General features: G+C 38.0%; 1 protein-coding gene across 1 annotated transcript in view; it reads left to right on the top strand.

Moving 5' to 3' along the window:
- TXK (TXK tyrosine kinase) overlaps positions 1-17,100 on the top strand; it is a 68,829-nt gene that overhangs the window by 32,475 nt on the left and 19,254 nt on the right. Inside the window, exons 7-10 of the mRNA XM_002814727.4 lie at positions 7,215-7,294; positions 8,235-8,362; positions 12,617-12,691; positions 15,812-15,983. Of these exons, the coding sequence (XP_002814773.3) occupies positions 7,215-7,294; positions 8,235-8,362; positions 12,617-12,691; positions 15,812-15,983 (455 nt within the window). The remainder of the gene's footprint in view (positions 1-7,214; positions 7,295-8,234; positions 8,363-12,616; positions 12,692-15,811; positions 15,984-17,100) is intronic.

Here is a 17,100-nt window from a genome sequence, read left to right as displayed (position 1 = left end):
ATTAGTGTATTTCATGATATGATTCTATAAAATTGTATTCAATGTGGATAAACATTCAAAATGTTTCTGATTTGTTACTGTTACAAACAGTGCTGCAATGAATTTTCTTATAAATGTCATCTTGTACACAAGGGCGAGATGGAATTATGTGTTCACAGGGTATGTGCAGATTTAACATTATTAGATATTTTCAAAACGTGATTCAAAACGGTTATACGAATTTACGCTCTTGTGGTGAATGAGATAAACTGGTTCCCAACATTCTTGCCAGCGGGTGGCAAGTAGTTTCACAGTTTTTTTTCAATTCATTGGGTGAGAAATTGTATACCTTCTCAAACATTTTCTTGATTACCAGTGCAAATGAGTTACTTTTGAAGTGTCTGTAGGCCAGTTGAGCTTACTCTTCAGTGACATGCCTGTCAATATTTTTTGTCCATTTTTCTATAGTGCTTGCCTTTTAAACGTGTAAGTCTATATTTAAAAAATACAGCTTGGGGTGGTGGCTTAAGCCTGTAATCCCAGCACTTTGGGAGGCCGAGGTGGGTGGATCACTTGAGGTCAGGAGTTTGAGACCAGCCTGGCCAACATGATGAAACCCCGTCTCTTCTGCAAATACAAAAATTAGCCAGGCATGGTGGCGGGCACCTCTAATCCCAGCTACTCAGGAGGCTGAGTCAGGAGAATCGCTTGAACCTGGGAGGTGGAGATTGCAGTGAGCCAAGATCACGCCACTGCACTCCAGCCTGGGTGACAGAGCGAGACTCCATCTCAAAAAAATAAATTAAAAAAATAAAAAATAAAAAAAAAAGTAATATTTTGAATACCGATCTTTTTTGTCAGTTATATGTTGTAAATATATTCTTCTGGTTTCTGGCTTTTAGGAAAACTTTATATTGTTTTCTTGCATAGAATTTAAAAAGGTTAATGTGGTCACATTTCTCAAATTTTCCTTTATTATCTGTGCTTTTTTTTTTTTCTTAGTATAAGAAATTTTTCTTCCTCTTGAAGTAGTTAATGGATTTCTATCCTCTTTTAAATGTATTAAGGATTTGCTTTCCACATCTGGGTCTTTATCAGAAATGAGTGTGTATGTGTGTATAAAGCATGGGATATTTAAAATATACATATTTTTTCTATGTATCTTAAAAATGTTTTTCTAATTTATATATTTTCTAATTTTTATTTTAAAAATACACCTGGATTAAATCCTACTTGTCATAAGGCATTTAAAATACATATTCTGGTTTGGGTTTCCTTATATTTTATTCAGCATTTATCCTGTTGTGTTCAAAAGGGACCCTGGCTTATAATTTTCTGTTCTCTTTGGTTTTAGTATAAAGGTTACATTAACATCATAAAATGAGTTAAGGGATGGGGCTTTGTCTCTCTTTCCAATCTCTGGAATAGTTTATATTGGTTGGTTAGCTACTATAACTGTCTTGTAACAGTCCAGATATGCTGCTTTTACAAACAGGTAGATACGTGACTACTGATTGAATTTCCTTTTCTTTTTGAAATGTTTGATAATTTATATTTACCTAGAGAATTGCCTATTTTAAATTTATTTTCAAATTTATTGCATAAACAATTCATGGCAATATCCTATAATTTTTATTTATTTCATATTTCAATAGTGAGTATGTTCATGTGGTTCAAAATTGAAAGATTTTGGAAAGTTTTCTTCCATCTTGTCTGCAAGCCACCAATTGCCCTCCCCACAGAAAAACTACTATTAGTTTATTTTGTGTCCTTTCCAAGATATTTAATACATACACAAGTAAGTTCAAATATATTTTCTTGTGTTGTTACTTTTACACAAACGATAGCATACTATATATATTTTTATATTTTTTTTACATAAGGATATATATTTAGAATCTCTCCACATCAGTACACAAAACATGTCCTCCTTCATTTTATACCTGCATAGTGTTCCTTAGTTTGAGTGTATCACAATTTTTAAAACCAATTCTTCATTATGAAAATTAAATAATATACATTTCTTTTGCTGTTGAAACAATGCTACCATCCATAACCTATACACATATCTTTTCCCATTTATATGGTTTTGTAGGATAAATCCTCAAAGGTGCAAATTCTGGGTCAAATGAAATATACATTTCTAATTTTAACAGGTATTGAAATGTCCTCAGTAGGAGTTGTATCAATTTATATGCCTACCAGAAATGTAAGCGAGTCTGTTTTCCCATAACCTTTTCAGCCGGCACTTCATAGAAAACATCTGGATCTTTGCTCTCTGACACCTCATCTCAGTGTGGATTTAATTTGCATTTCCCATATTCTGGGAATGCTAAGCATTTTTTATATGCTAAATTTTATATGTCTGTATTTCCTTTTCTGTGAACTCTTTGTTCATATCCTTTGCATAGTTTTCTATTGGGTTTTTGATGTTTTTCTCAGAATTTGTAGGACCTATGAAGCTATATTAAGGAAATCAGCCCTTTGTGACATGTGGTGTTATTTCCTGCAGTTTTTCTATTGTCTTATGGCCTTTTGGCCTGAAGAGTATTAAAATTCTCATGTTTCCTGATCGCTTTAGTGGTTTTATTTTATGCATTTGTATCTTTGATCCATTTGTAATTTTTCCTGATGTAAGGAGTGAGATATGGATCTGACTTTATTGTTTTCTGGATGGGTACCAAACATCCACCTTTCTGCACTGATATGAGATACCACTGTGATAATAAACAAAATCCCTATTTTGGACTATATCTGGGCTTTCTACTTGGTTTTATTGATCAGTCCTCATAGAGGACTACTACACTGTTTAAAGTACAGAGGCTGTCTCTAGTGTGGCTAGCCTCCCTCATTATTCTTTTTCAGAAATATTCTGAATGTATTAATATATATTTTTTGTCCATATAAGCCTCAGAATCACCTTGTCTCATTTTTAAAAATCTTCCTGTTGGTTGGTTGCATTAAATGTACAGATTAATTTGGGAAAAAATTTTCAGGCATTACAAATCAATGAGGTTTGGGGATCCATTTGTTCTAGAACCCATATATTGATATTCGTATAGAAAAAAATTAAAATTAGATTCATGCCTCTTGGAAAAATAACCATAGGTATATTAAACACCTAATGAGAAAAGCAAACATTTTTGTATTCTTCAGGAGCATTTTAGAGTTTTCTTCGTACAACTTTTGCACATTTATTTTTAAGTTTATCTTAAAGTATTTCATCTTTTGTGTTGGTGTCATAAATGAGTGTATCTTGTTTTTACTTATAAAGCTTTTTTTTCTGTGAATTAATTTTGTAACTGATAATTTTGGTGAATCCTCATGTTTTATGTAGTAGGTTTTCAGTTGGTTCTCTTGGGTTTCCAGTATACAATCAGCAGCCAACGGTGATGATTTCAGCTCCTCTTTTATAATTTTAATATAGTACTTTTAATTTTTGCCTCTCACTTAGTTGAATTGGCTAGTGTCTCCAGAACAGTATGAAATGTCAGTGATGATAGTAGTGGGCATTATTTCTTTTTTCCCGTTTTTTTTTGTTTGTTTGTTTGTATGTTTGTTTTTTGACAGTCTTGCTCTGTTGCCCAAACTGGAGGGCAGTGGCGCAATCTCGGCTCACTGCAGCCTCTGCCTCCCGGGTTCAAGCAATTCTCGTGCCTCAGTCACCCAAGAAGCTGGGATTACAGGCATTTTCAGTAGAGGCGGAGTTTTGCTATGTTGGCCAGGTTGGTCTCGAACTCCTGGCCTCAAGTGATCTGCCTGCCTCGGTCTCCCAAAGTGCTGGGATTACAGGCATGAGCCACTGCGTCCGGCCCTTTTTCAGATTTTATTTGGAATGATTTCCACATATAGCACGATGCTGGATTTGAGACTAAAGTGAGTAAGTGCTATTGTGTTAAGGAAGTACACACACATTCCTATTTTATTGAGAATTTTTAAAAATTGATACTAGAAGTTGAAATTTGTCAAATGGCTTTTCAGCGTCTCTAGGGATGTTCATGTGGTTTTTCTCCTTAGAGCTGCTATATATGTTTGTGCAAAAGTAATTGTGGTTTTTTCCATTAAAACCGCAGTTACTTTTGCACCAACCTAATAATATGATAAATTATATTAATAAAATCCCAAATACTGAATTATTCTTACATTTGTCATGCAATTCTTCTTGGTCATGGTATATCATTCTTTTGTGCCACGGGATTTATTTCTTAACATTTTATTTAGAATTTTTACATCGATAAGACTGGTCAGTAGTTTTCTCTTTTGTGCACAGTTCTGGCTGTGCTGTTGATTATTGATATTAGGCTCACTTTTTACATACAAACTGAAAAGTTTTTCTTCTTTTCATGCCATGTGCTGTGGCATAGTTTCATCTCTATACCATTTTTTTCTTTAAGGTTCAGTACAATCTAATGTGTGACTATCGTACTGTTTACATGTGGTAGCTTTTGGCCGGGCATGGTGGCTGACGCCTGTAATCCCAGCACTTTGGGAGGCCGAGGCGGGCGGATCACAAGGTGAGGAGATCGAGACCATCCTGGCTAACACGGTGAAACCCCGTCTCTACTAAAAATACAAAAAATTAGCTGGGTGTGGTGACGGGTGCCTGTAGTCCCAGCTACTCAGGAGGCTGAGGCAGGAGAATGGCGTGAACCCAGAAGGCAGAGCTTGCAGTGAGCCGGGTGACAGTGCGAGACCCCGTCTCAAAAAAAAAAAAAAAAAAAAAATGTGGTAGCTTTTGGCTGGGCGTGGTGGCTCACGCCTGTAATCCCAGCACTTCGGTAGGCTGAGGCGGGCAGATCTCAAGGTCAAGAGATCGAGACCATCCTGGCCAACATGATGAAACCCCGCCTCTACTAAAAATACAAAAATTAGCTAGGCATGGTGGCGGGCGCCTGTAGTCCCAGTTACTTGGGAGGCTGAGGCAAGAGAATTGCTTGAATCCTGGAGGCGGAGCTTGCCGTGAGCCGAGATGGTGCCACTGCACTCCAGCCTGGCAACAGAGTGGGACTCCGTCTCAAAAAAAAAAAAAAGTGGTAGCTTTTTAAAAACCCGATCAATTTTTCTACTCAACAGGTCCATTAAGATTCCTAACTCTTCTGCATTCAATTTTGATAAATTTTATGTCTTACTAGTTTATTATCCATTTCATTCGAGTTTCCAAATTTATTGTATAGAATCAAGTAAATTCCTTAATTTTTACTGGATCCTTGATAATTTTCTCCTTGTGACTTATTATTTTTGATTGATTTTCACCATTATTTAGTGATTAGGTTAATTAGCAGTTTATCTATTATTTTTCCCTAAGCAACCAGATTTTGAATTTACTAGTCATATTATATTCTTACTTTAATAATTTATTATTTTCCATTTTGTCTTTATTAATTTATTTCTTCTACTTGACTTGGGCTATTTTATAGTTTTTAATCCTAATTTCTTGAGTTGAATATGCTTATTTTTATTGCTATTGCTTGTTGATATAAGTAATAAGACTATAAAGTTATTTTTCTGAGTACTGCTTGAACTGCATAGCAGAGGTGCTAATATGTGATGTTTCCTTATTACTTTCTAGATATTTTTCACTTTTATTTGAATTTCCTTGAGCTATATGAAAGAGAATTTAAAAGGCCGGGCATGGTGGCTCACGCCTGTAATCCCAGCATTTTGGGAGGCTGAGGTGGGCGGATCACTTGAGGTCAGGATTTCGAGACCAGCATGGCCAACACGGTGAAACCTCGTCTCTACTAAAAATACAAAAATTAGCCGGGCATGGTGGCATGTGCCTGTAATTCCAGCTACTGGGGAGGCTGAGGCAGGAGAAAAGGAGAATGGCTTGAACCTGGGAGGTGGAGGTTGCAGTGAGCTGAGATCATGCCATTGCACTCTAGCCTGGGTGATGAAGTGAGACTCCAAAAAAAAAAAAAAAAAAAAAAAGAAAGAAAGAGAAAGAAAATTTAAAAATCTATAAGCGATAGGAGCTTTTTTACTTTTGAGTTTGTTATTAATTTCTGGTTTTATTGCTTTGTAGTCAGGAAATCTTGCTTGTACCCTTTCTACTTTGTTTCTATAAAGCAATCGCTACATATACAACTTTATATGCATATTATATATACTTGTTTGTGTGTATTATATACATATACACAATACATTCAACTTTATTTCTTCATCTTTGTCTTTTACATCTTGTGTCCTCTGTGGTATGTAACAGTACCCTTGTACATTGTAGGAATATAGTAAAAGCTAGATTTTATTATTTCGAATGGCTGCAAGAGATTCTTTGGTTAAAACAGTTTGACCAGGGAATAAGGCTTATATCTTGGTGAATATCTGGAATGAGAAGGAGAAGACTCTACTTAATGTAATACGTTTACCTTGAGGGTCAGACCATGCTATTTGGGTCCTGCAATTCTCAAGCACAATGTAAATAATGCCAGCACTTTATAAGTGTAAGCTTCTATGGGTTTGACAAGATTCTGAGATATATTTTCCCTCTTCACAAGCATAAACACACTCAGTAAAGCTAAATCATTTTACAATATCTAACAAACGAATCGAAACAATCCAACATTCAAGATTCTTTGAAAGCAATTTACAGCTTTATTGGCATCTCCCAAAGAATGTTAATAGGAATCTAATTTATAAGATAACTTCAGATTTATTATCATGTTCTCCCCTTTACCATTTCTTTTTATCTTCCCATACCCCTACTGCAACTAATATGGTTCCTTTTGCTTTTCTTTTCAGACTCCCCCAAATCTATTCTTTCTTTCTCCTTCCCATGAACTCTGGTGTCCTTCCCCACTCCCTGCTTGCCCAGCTGTGTTCCTCCCTGCCACCTTGTTGCTCTTTTTCCAAGGTACAATCCGGTCAGTCTGTCTCAGTGTTCTTCCTATTCTACAGTGATTTTTTATCTATTATCCTGATCAATATAACAAAAATAAGCAGTAGGGTACAAGGTTGTCAAATAGAGAATTTTTCTTAGAAAAATCAATAACAATATTCTAAAATACATTATAAATGCATGTCCCAATTACAATTTATTTGATAGGTGTGACTTCTAAATCTATAAGGGAGATAAGATTTTGTGTACTTGTAAAGACAATCTAATTCTTCATATTAATAATATAGTAGGTCACTTATTTATGGTAAGTCAATATAGCTTTGATTTTCATCCCTGAGTTGTAGGTTTGTCTTTCTAAGAAGGAATAGACTTATTCAATAAATGATTTTTTTTGCAGTCTAAAGAAGGTGCATTTATTGTCAGAGATTCAAGACATTTAGGATCCTACACAATTTCCGTATTTATGGGAGCTAGAAGGTAAGCACTTGTGATTTTGGTTACTATAGAAATAATCCCTGGGACAGTCTCCATCACATAGAGAATGTTAGTGAGAGCTTAGCTTAGGGAAAAGATTGTTGGCCTGGAAGTTGGAAAAACCAACCAGTCCATGATATATCCCTAGCATGCTCTGTGTGACATTGCATAAGTTTCTTAACCTCTCCCGTCTTCCTTTTCTCAACCATAAAGTAAAGGGGGGAGATTAGTTGTAGTAGACACTGTTGGGCGCTTTCCTCATATCCCTTGGTCTGTTCTGGGATTCACTTGCAGAAAGGTCTCTTGCACTCAGAAAGCTTCCTGTGTCTGTCTGCCTGAGAATGTTCTCTGGCTGTGGGAACTTGTGGGCCCCATGGCTAGGCTGAAATTGCCTGAGAGGTAACATCCCAGGAGCAACCCTACGTTAAAGAGAATGGGAGTTGGTGGATAAATATCTCAGCTTCCTTGCACTTCAGTGGGACAATTGTGAGGTGTGTTCCCCGGTCTCTCCTAGGTTCCTACAAGTATTGAGCCCCAATTGCCCATAATAGTAACCTACTAACTAATGCACCTGGCACTGGTTTTTCCTCCCTTCTTGTCTCACATCTCCAATTGCTTACAGTGCATGTGTTCATTCATTTAACCAATACTTGATATTCAATATGTACTTATATGTATTCATTATGAGATCTACTTTTTTGAACACTGATCTTGTCACTCAGACAACTTTGGCTGAAGTTACGTTTGAATCTAAGGCCCCAATAATTTAGTTGAGGAATTTTCTTGGCATTGGGAGGGGGCACTTGTTGAATTCAGCCAATCTACTTCTCAGTGTAGTGTTGCTAGGATGAGTTTTACAACTGGAGTCCTGTTGCTTAATGAGTTGGCTTAGATCCAAAGTGATCTTTCACATTTGTAGTAATTCACATTTTCTTGATTGTAGAAGTACGGAGGCTGCCATAAAACATTATCAGATAAAAAAGAATGACTCAGGACAGTGGTATGTGGCTGAAAGACACGTCTTTCAATCAATCCCTGAGTTAATCTGGTATCACCAGCACAATGCAGCCGGTAAGTGGGGAACTTCAAGCTGGGTGAGTCAGGGAGCTATGCCCTTGATGGGCAATGCATCTTTGGTATCAGGCACTCAACAGGAGCAAATCTCCCTGTAGAAATAGTTTAAAAGCTTGAAGTACAACCTATCTTTTGAGCAATTATCTTTCTTATTGATGCCTCTTCATTTTTCTGGTTGGTTGGGGGCAAGAAGTAGGTCAATTTCTTGTATTTCTACCAGGTTAGAAAAATGATAGATGACAGAGAAGCAAATAGTCATCAATCATTATGCATTTGTTCTGGAAATTTACACAGGGCTAAATGTAATAAGATTTCAAATACCCTAAATAATGATGCTTCTTTCCCTTTGCCCCCATAAATCTGCTCTCTACTTTCGACAGTTGTAATAGAAAATTACCCTTATATCTCTCACTCTCTGTTCTTTCTTGTTTGGAGAATATAAAAATTCACAGAGAACACAGCCTTTCACAGTTACAATTTAGCCTAACTATACCAGAGGCATACTTAACCCATCTCCCCAGCCATTGTTTGCAATAATTGCTATTTGTGCAGACCTATCATCTGTGGAAAGATGTAGGATACCAGAAAGTTCCACCACAATTACAATCACCTCTCTGGCCTTCAGCCCTTTCCCAACCTGTGCTGAACCACTCTGAGCCCATGGGGAATCTTCTTATCTCAGCATTGTAGAATTCGGAATCCACTGTAACTTTTCATATTATTTTGACTGCTTGTTATGCACTTCTTTTTTAGATTTCTCTCATGAAAAGTATTGACAAATATTCCTTTTGGAAAGAGCTCACTTTTCCATTACACTGGTTCTAAGTATCAGGAATATATCAAAGGACATTTTTATCCACTTGTGGGATGCATCCACATGGCTATTCACTGGAATTTTGCTTAAGGAGTGAGGGTAAAATATCTGGGTGGGGCCATAAAGGTCTTAGTTGTAGCTAGAGATAGAGTCAAGATGTCAGTTCTGAATTTTCTCCTTTACATTCCTCTTTCTCCTTCCTCCAAAGAAAAAAGAAAGAGTGGTTTTGGTGATAAGGTTTAATGAGGTTAGATAAGAGCTTTAATCTGAACTAGGTCTTAGAGTCACGGTAAGCATCCACTCCTATTCCCTGTTCAAACTTTTACCATTCTCAAGACTCCTTTACCAAAATTAACCACTGCCTTATTAGCAAATCTCCTGTCTGTGTACCTCACTAGGAAAAGTGAAGTCACTAGGCATGAGCGACCTCCATCTCCTCTTCTGTCCCCATGCCCTCTCATCCTCATTCCCTCCAGTAGTAGTGAGGGCATGCCTGTGCTCTTGCCCTTACCTGCCATCCACTGTTCCTTTCTCTCCTGTATCTCTTCCATTCTTCTGTCTCCCTTTAGCTCTTAACCCTATAAACATGCTTAAGACTTTCTTATCCTAAAAACAAAAACAACTCTCCTCCTGCTGCCCTAACTCTTTCTCCCTTTACACATTGCTCTTGTAAGTCACACTTTTGGAAAAATGTGTCCACATCCACTGTCTCCACTCTCTCACTTTCCATTTACTTTTTAATCATCTATGATCTGTCTTCTGCTTTCAACACTCCATATTTGACCAGTGGCCCCTATATTGACAGTACAGTGGTGCTTTCTAGTTCTGATGTGTTCAGGTCCTCTCTGCTACATTTGGCAGTGTCACTTGTTGCTCCTTCGATGTTTGACACCACCCCTTTTTGGCCTTCTCTAGCTCAATAGTTCCTAATGGGTCTTCCCAATGTGCCCTACTTCTATTCTTCCCTTAAATATTGGTTTTCCTCCAGAATCCATCCCTGATCACTACTCTTCTCACCTTAGGCATCTCCCTTTGCATAATCTTCTGTGTGGTAGACAAAGGCACTTGCAATCCCGCAGGCCCTGAACTTCACTGATGAATTAGGATGCTTCATCTTACACCATTACTCTCCCTCCAAATGTCCTCTTTCTTTTCTCTCTCTCAGGTAATACTAGCATCATCCAGCCCCTTGTAGGGGTTGGAAGCATAGGAATTAAATAGATGCTTCTTAATACCTCACTTCTGATTAATTATCAAATGCAATTGATTTCATATCCTAAATGTGTCTCCTATAGATCCCTGCCTCTCCCTACCTTCTAGTGCTGCCCTAATCATTGCTCACTTGGGCAACTGCAGTAGCCTCTTAACTGGTCTTATTGCCTCAAATGTTGATTTCCCCTTAATCCATTCTGCTAGTACTAGAGTGATCTATCAGAAATGTAAATCTGGCTGGGTGCAGTGGCTCATGCCTGTAATTCCAACACTTTGGGAGGCCAAGGTGGGTGGATCACCTGAGGTCAGGAGTTTGAGACCAGCCTGGCCAACATGGTGAAACCCTGTCTCTACTAAAAATACAAAATTAGCCAGTCATGGTGGCGCATGCCTGTAATCTCACCTACTCGAGAGGCTGAGGCAGGAGAATCGCTTGAACCTGGGAGGCGGAGGTTGCAGTGAGCCAAGATCACACCATTGCACTCCAGCCTGGGCAACAAGAGTGAAACTTCATCTCAAAAAAAAAAAAAAAAAAGAAAAAAAGAAAAAGAAATGTAAATCTGACTGTGCCCTCCTACTTGGGACTTTTCAATAGCTTCCTCTCACCTGCAGGAAAATGTAATGCTCCCTAGCGTGGCTTATGAGGCCCATCATACCCAGAATACTGCTTACCTCTCCAGTGTAATTTGTCTGGCTCTACCTCCTGAGTTTTGCTCAAGTACCCACCACCATGCTTCACATTTCTAAATTTCATCTCATGCTGTTACCTCTGCTTAGAAAGTCCTTCATAGTTTCTCCCCATGGGTTAGCTCCATGTGTTAGTTTCATCTCAGTCATTTCCTCCCAAAGACTTCTTCGAGTCCAACAATGTGTCAAGTGCTCTTTTTCTACATCCCAAGGCACCCTATATGCATCTCCAGCACAATACTTATTCCTTTCACATTAGAATGGCCTCTCTCTGCCTGTCTTCTCTCACTGAGATAGAGCTCCCTGTGGGCAGAGTCCTCATCTTACTCATCTTGGAATCTGCTGAGATCTTTGGGAATCTACCTAGAAGAGTGCCTTGCACACAATAGGCACTTAATATGTGCTTCTTTTTGTTCTTACACTGGTCAAGCTCGTTTCTGTCTTCCAGCATTTACACATGCTGTTCCGTCTACCTAGAAGGCTCTTCATCAATCAACGTCAGCATAGCTGTCATCTTGTCTGAAAGGCCTTCCCTGAGAACCCACTCTAAAGTAATTATATGTTATCTGGTCTGCCTTGCACGTAATCATCATTATCTACTTTTTCTTGTGTGTGCATGCACTTGTTATTTTCTCTTCCTCTCACTAGAATGTAATCATGAGAGCAAGACCGAATCATCAGTCTTGTTCCCTACTGTCTCCCAACATCTAGATAGTGTTTTATTAAAAGCTTTTATTAAAAGCACATACCAGGCTTTTAATAAATATTAGTTGAACAAATAAATAATAAATGATTATTAAACTAAGTTGAAATGTAAGGTATATGCCTAAGTGGGTCACTGAAAGGAAAAAAAGAGACATTTAATGTATAGAATTCTATATGTTAACCCGATTAAATGAAGTCTCATTTACTCTACCATGCTATTAAAAATCAAATAAACAAAGATTATAGAAAATGGGCACACTTCAACACCGTTGGTGGTTGAATAAATTAGTACATCCTTTCTGGACGCCCTTTGACCTGTAAATCACATTTTATAAGGTGATAATTTGAGAAGTACAGACAAATGTATGTTCAAGGACATATGGCATATTTTATAATAGTGAAATCTTGGAAATAAATTTAAGCTCTGTTTATAGTCAATGACATATATCAATTACGTGCATAGTGCAAAAAGCTTTTAACAAAATATTTATATTTCTGTAAAATATATTGGACGTGTTCATGTTTTCAATTATGCACATAGTGATTTTTGTGAAAATGTTCACCAAGATGATAACAATCTATCTGTGAATACCAAGATTTTGTGGGGGATTTTTTAGGGTCATCTTTATACTTTCTTAGATTCTTTAAATTGTATACAATGAATATATATATATATATTTTTTGAAAATGTGGGAAAATAAGCAAACTACTAACTGGTAGAATGAATTTTGTTTGTCTAATTATTTAAAGAATGGTACTATCTTCTAGAATATTTCATTCTTTCTTCTATATTAGCAACTAGGCTTGAAATATTGATTTCTCTTTCTCCTTAGGTCTCATGACTCGTCTCCGATATCCAGTAGGGCTGATGGGCAGTTGTTTACCAGCCACAGCTGGGTTTAGCTACGGTAAAGTGTGCACACATGCTGAAGTAAAATAGCAAATCCAGTAGTAAAGAATCTACTCTGGCTGGGTGCGGTGGCTCACACCTGTAATCCTAGCACTTTGGGAGGCAAAGGTGGGTGGATCACCTTAGGTCAGGGGTTCAAGACCACCCTGGCCAAAATGGTGATACCCCGTCTCTACTAAAAATACAAAAAATTAGCTGGGTTTGGTGGTGGATGCCTGTAATCCCAGCTACTTGGGAGGCTGAGGCAGGAGAATCGCTTGAACCCAGGAGGCGGAGGTTACAGTGAGCTGAGGTCATGCCACTGCACTCCAGCCTGGGCAGCAGAGTGAGACTCTGTCCCAAAAAAAAAGAAAAAAAAAAAAAGAATCTAAGTTCCCTATTGATTCTTTGGACTCTCAGCACTTCCGAAATGTCTATCTAGAAACATTTCTTCTCAAAGTTTACATCACCCTTCTGAGATGTTTAAATATGTGCATCTCATAAGGACAATTTAAACTTTGGGGAGGAATGCTTCCGTTTGACTTCAGATTTCACTGTTACATTACCAGGAGCCTTAATCTTCACCCTTTTGATAACTTACAATTCTTTTTATTTGGATGTTTGGGTTGTTGTTCTTTGGTTACAAGGGTGCCTGGGAAATGATTCCTCTCCGAGAGAAGCTACTAAAAAGAGCTGCTGAAAGTATCGTCTTCATCTCTCTTTTTGTTTCTAATAGAACATGCACAAAGTTCAATTTGAACCACTTTCTGGCAAATGTGGTATTTGTAAATCTGTGAGAATAAATAAGTGCCAGGGAATCCTATTTTCTAATTTGGTGACATTTTATTCCTTTAAACTTCTCTCAATAGTGGGATTCAGAATGTACTGAAAAAATTAATAACACAATTATATTGGGAAACAAGTAACTGGGACTCAGGATCTCATTAAGTTAAGTGGGATGGAAGCAAGATTTCTGGCTATTATTGGTGCCTGTATTATTCCTCTGGCCCGCAGATAGTATATATAATACAAAGTTCTACCATTAACAATTTACTTAAGTTAAACATGATTCTTTTTAATTTCTTAAAAATAAACTTAAAAAGTTTAAAAACAAATAGAATAGTGTACAACTGATAAGTCTATAGCTTGATTTGTTTTGCCTGGTTTGATTAAGTTATATAAACAGAATCAGACACTGCATTTTTTTGTGTCTGGCTTCCTCCTCACCTCATTACATCTGTGAGTTTCATCCATGGTCCTGGGTGGGTTTGGTTTATTTTCACTGTGGTGCAGTGCTACACTGCGTGACATACCACAACTGATTTAGCCATGCTTCTTGTAGATGGCCATTCGGGTTGTTACCAATTTTTGGCTCTCACAAATAATATTGTTAAGAACATTTCTGTGTGTGTTTTGATGAAGTTAAGTGCACGTTTACATTCCAGCATATGTTGGATATGTGCTTAAGTGTAGACCTGCTGGGTCATAGGCTATGCATATGTTTAGATTTAGTAGATACAGTCAGTTTTCTAAAGAGCTTATACCAAATTACACTCCCATCAACAATATATAAGTTCTAGTGGCTCCATACCTTTGCCCTTGCCAATATTTTATTCTAGTTTTTTTTTTACATGTTAGCCAATCTGGTATGTAGTAGTATCTCATTATGGTCTAAATTTACATTTCCCTGATGACTGATTATTTTTATCAATTTGGCTTAGTGGCCATTTGGATATTCTCTTCATGAGAGAATACTCCATTCAAATTTTTTACCCTTAAAAAAGTTAAGGTATATGTCTTCTCTAGTTGATTTACTTATATTCAGAATAAGAATTCTATGTTGGTTGTATATTTTAGAAATATCTTCTGTGGCTTAACTTCTTACTTTCTTAATGGGGGTACTTTTGATGAACAGAAGTTTTATGAAGTATAACTTATCAATATTTTTCTTTGTGGTTATATTCTGTTGAATAAATTTATGCCAATTCCAAGGCCATGAATATATCCTCCCATGTTACTTTTAAAACATACCTATGAGGCCGGGCATGGTGGCTCATGCCTATAATCCCAGCACTTTGGGAGACTGAGGTGGGCAGATCGCCTGAGCTCAGGAGTTTGAGAGCAGGCTAGGCAACATGGTGAGACCTTGTCTCTACTAAAAATACAAAAAATTATCAAGGCGTGGTGGCGTGCCTGTAATCCCAGCTACTTGGGAGGCTGAGGCAGGAAAATCACTTGAACCTAAGAGGTGGAGCTTGTAGTCAGCTGAGATCGCGCCACTGCACTCGAGCCTGGGTGAAAGAGTGAGACTCTTCCTCCAAAAAAAAAAATAATAATAATAATAAAATAAAACATACCTTCTATAGGGAGGGGGAATACTTTGCATAGCTGGTAGAAGGGACTATCAGATTTTACAATTCTTTTAAATGCATTATTCAAAAGTTCCAGCAGATGGTGGTATTGCTGTATTAAAAGGAGACACTAAACCATTAAGTTTAGTACAGTTTTCAAGAGGGTTATTTTAAAAACAGTTTATTTTTTCCTGATTTGCTTCTATAAAATGAGAAATATACAGTAAAAATTTCACTTCAGATATACTCTTAGATATATGTGGGTTAGATTTCTAACACTGAATTTGTTTATTAGATGATTTCATTGGACTTTTCCCTAAGAAGAAAAAGTACCAAGGGAGAAAAGCCCTTTAGGGATGGAGCGAGAAGACCAACAGGAAGAACTGAAATCACAGTTTTATTTGCCTTACAAGTTTACTCACCAGGAAAAAAAAAAAAAAAACAGACTGGGAACACAAATATTTTGGGTCCCAGGTCTAGTTTTGGTAGGTTTAGTTTAGAAAGGCACAGAAGTGTGTTCGCTGTTCTCTTTGGGAGCAGAGAGTGCGTTTTGCTATCCTTCTTTTGTTATACAAACGTCACCAAATAAATAAAGTTTGTGTTTTGAAACTTGAGTCCTTGAATTACGTTTAAGCCACAGTGAGAGTATTAAAATGGCTTCATATCCTCTCCACTTTATACATTTTTGACCTCTCTGTCAAATAATAGATACTTCCTAAACATTTTCCAGCCCTAATATTTTAACAGTCTTTCTTTCCACTTGTGACATGGATGTTTTACTTTTTCAGAAAAGTGGGAGATAGATCCATCTGAGTTGGCTTTTATAAAGGAGATTGGAAGCGGTCAGTTTGGAGTGGTCCATTTAGGTGAATGGCGATCACATATCCAGGTAGCTATCAAGGCCATCAATGAAGGCTCCATGTCTGAAGAGGATTTCATTGAAGAGGCCAAAGTGATGATGTACGTATAAACAACACCCTGATAAATATCATACCATGCCCCGGTGTCATGGAAACAACATGAACTTTGGAGGCAGCCACACCTGGATTTGTGTCACAACTTTGCTCAAGCTCGTTGTGTAACCAGGCACATTATTTGACCTCTGTGTGACCTGGGTGAATTATTTCACCTTTCCCAGCCTCAATGTCTTCATCTATAAAATGGGATGAAAGTACCTACCTCACTGGATCAATGTGTGAATTAAATAAGAGAATTTATGTAAGTGATGAGACAGGAGAATTCCCTTGACACCTTTGCAGAAGCCCTTGTGAAGAGGGTGGCTCATTTACTCAGCTGCTGTGTGCTCAAATCCCTTACAGGAGGAGGAGCATGCAGGTGAGCCAGGGTGAGTGCTTTTGGGCTCTGGCCCCACGACAGTGTCTGGAGGTGTTACAATGCTCTTTTAGCTTTTCCATCTGCAGATGGCTAAGTGTTAACCACCTCAGTGGAAAGTCAGGGTGACAGCCTTTTGCATCCTGCCCTCTTGATACCTGGGTCCTCGTGTGGCATCCGGGAAGAATCAGGTCACATGAACTTGAAGGATGGTGAATGTACAGATTTTATTGAGTGATGGAGATGGCTCTCAGCAGGATGGATGGGGAGCTGGAAAGGGGATGGAGTGGGAAGATGATCTTCCCTGGGAGTTTGACCGTCCTGCAGCCGATCTTGTCTCTGACCACCCCCAGCAGAACTCCTCTCAATGTTTAGACACTCCTCCTCTTCTCTTCTTTTCTGCTGCACTGCTCTGTCGCCTGCCAATGGAGCTTGGGGTTTATATGGGCACAGTACAGGGGTGTGGCAGGCTAGAGCAGTCTTGGAAAGGGCAGCATCTGGGCACAAAAATAAAAATGCCTCTTCCCATTTAGGGCTGTAGGTTTCCAGGCTTGAAGGTGGGGATTTTGCTGGGGAGCTGCCCTCTTCTACCTAGTATTTCCCTGCCTCCTGTCGGTATCAGTGACAAGCAAGTGTGTTCTTTTCAGCTCAATAATAGGTGCTTTACAAGTACTCTTTTTTTTTCCTTTTCCCAGAAGCAAAAATGATGGTTATGTCTTAGTAGTGATATACTACTCATCTTTTG

Source organism: Pongo abelii, chromosome 3 (genome assembly GCF_028885655.2).
Source record: "Pongo abelii isolate AG06213 chromosome 3, NHGRI_mPonAbe1-v2.0_pri, whole genome shotgun sequence".
Taxonomy (NCBI): domain Eukaryota; kingdom Metazoa; phylum Chordata; class Mammalia; order Primates; family Hominidae; genus Pongo; species Pongo abelii.
The sequence above is the reverse complement of the archived record's forward strand: the minus strand, read 5'-3'. Positions and strand labels throughout refer to the sequence as shown.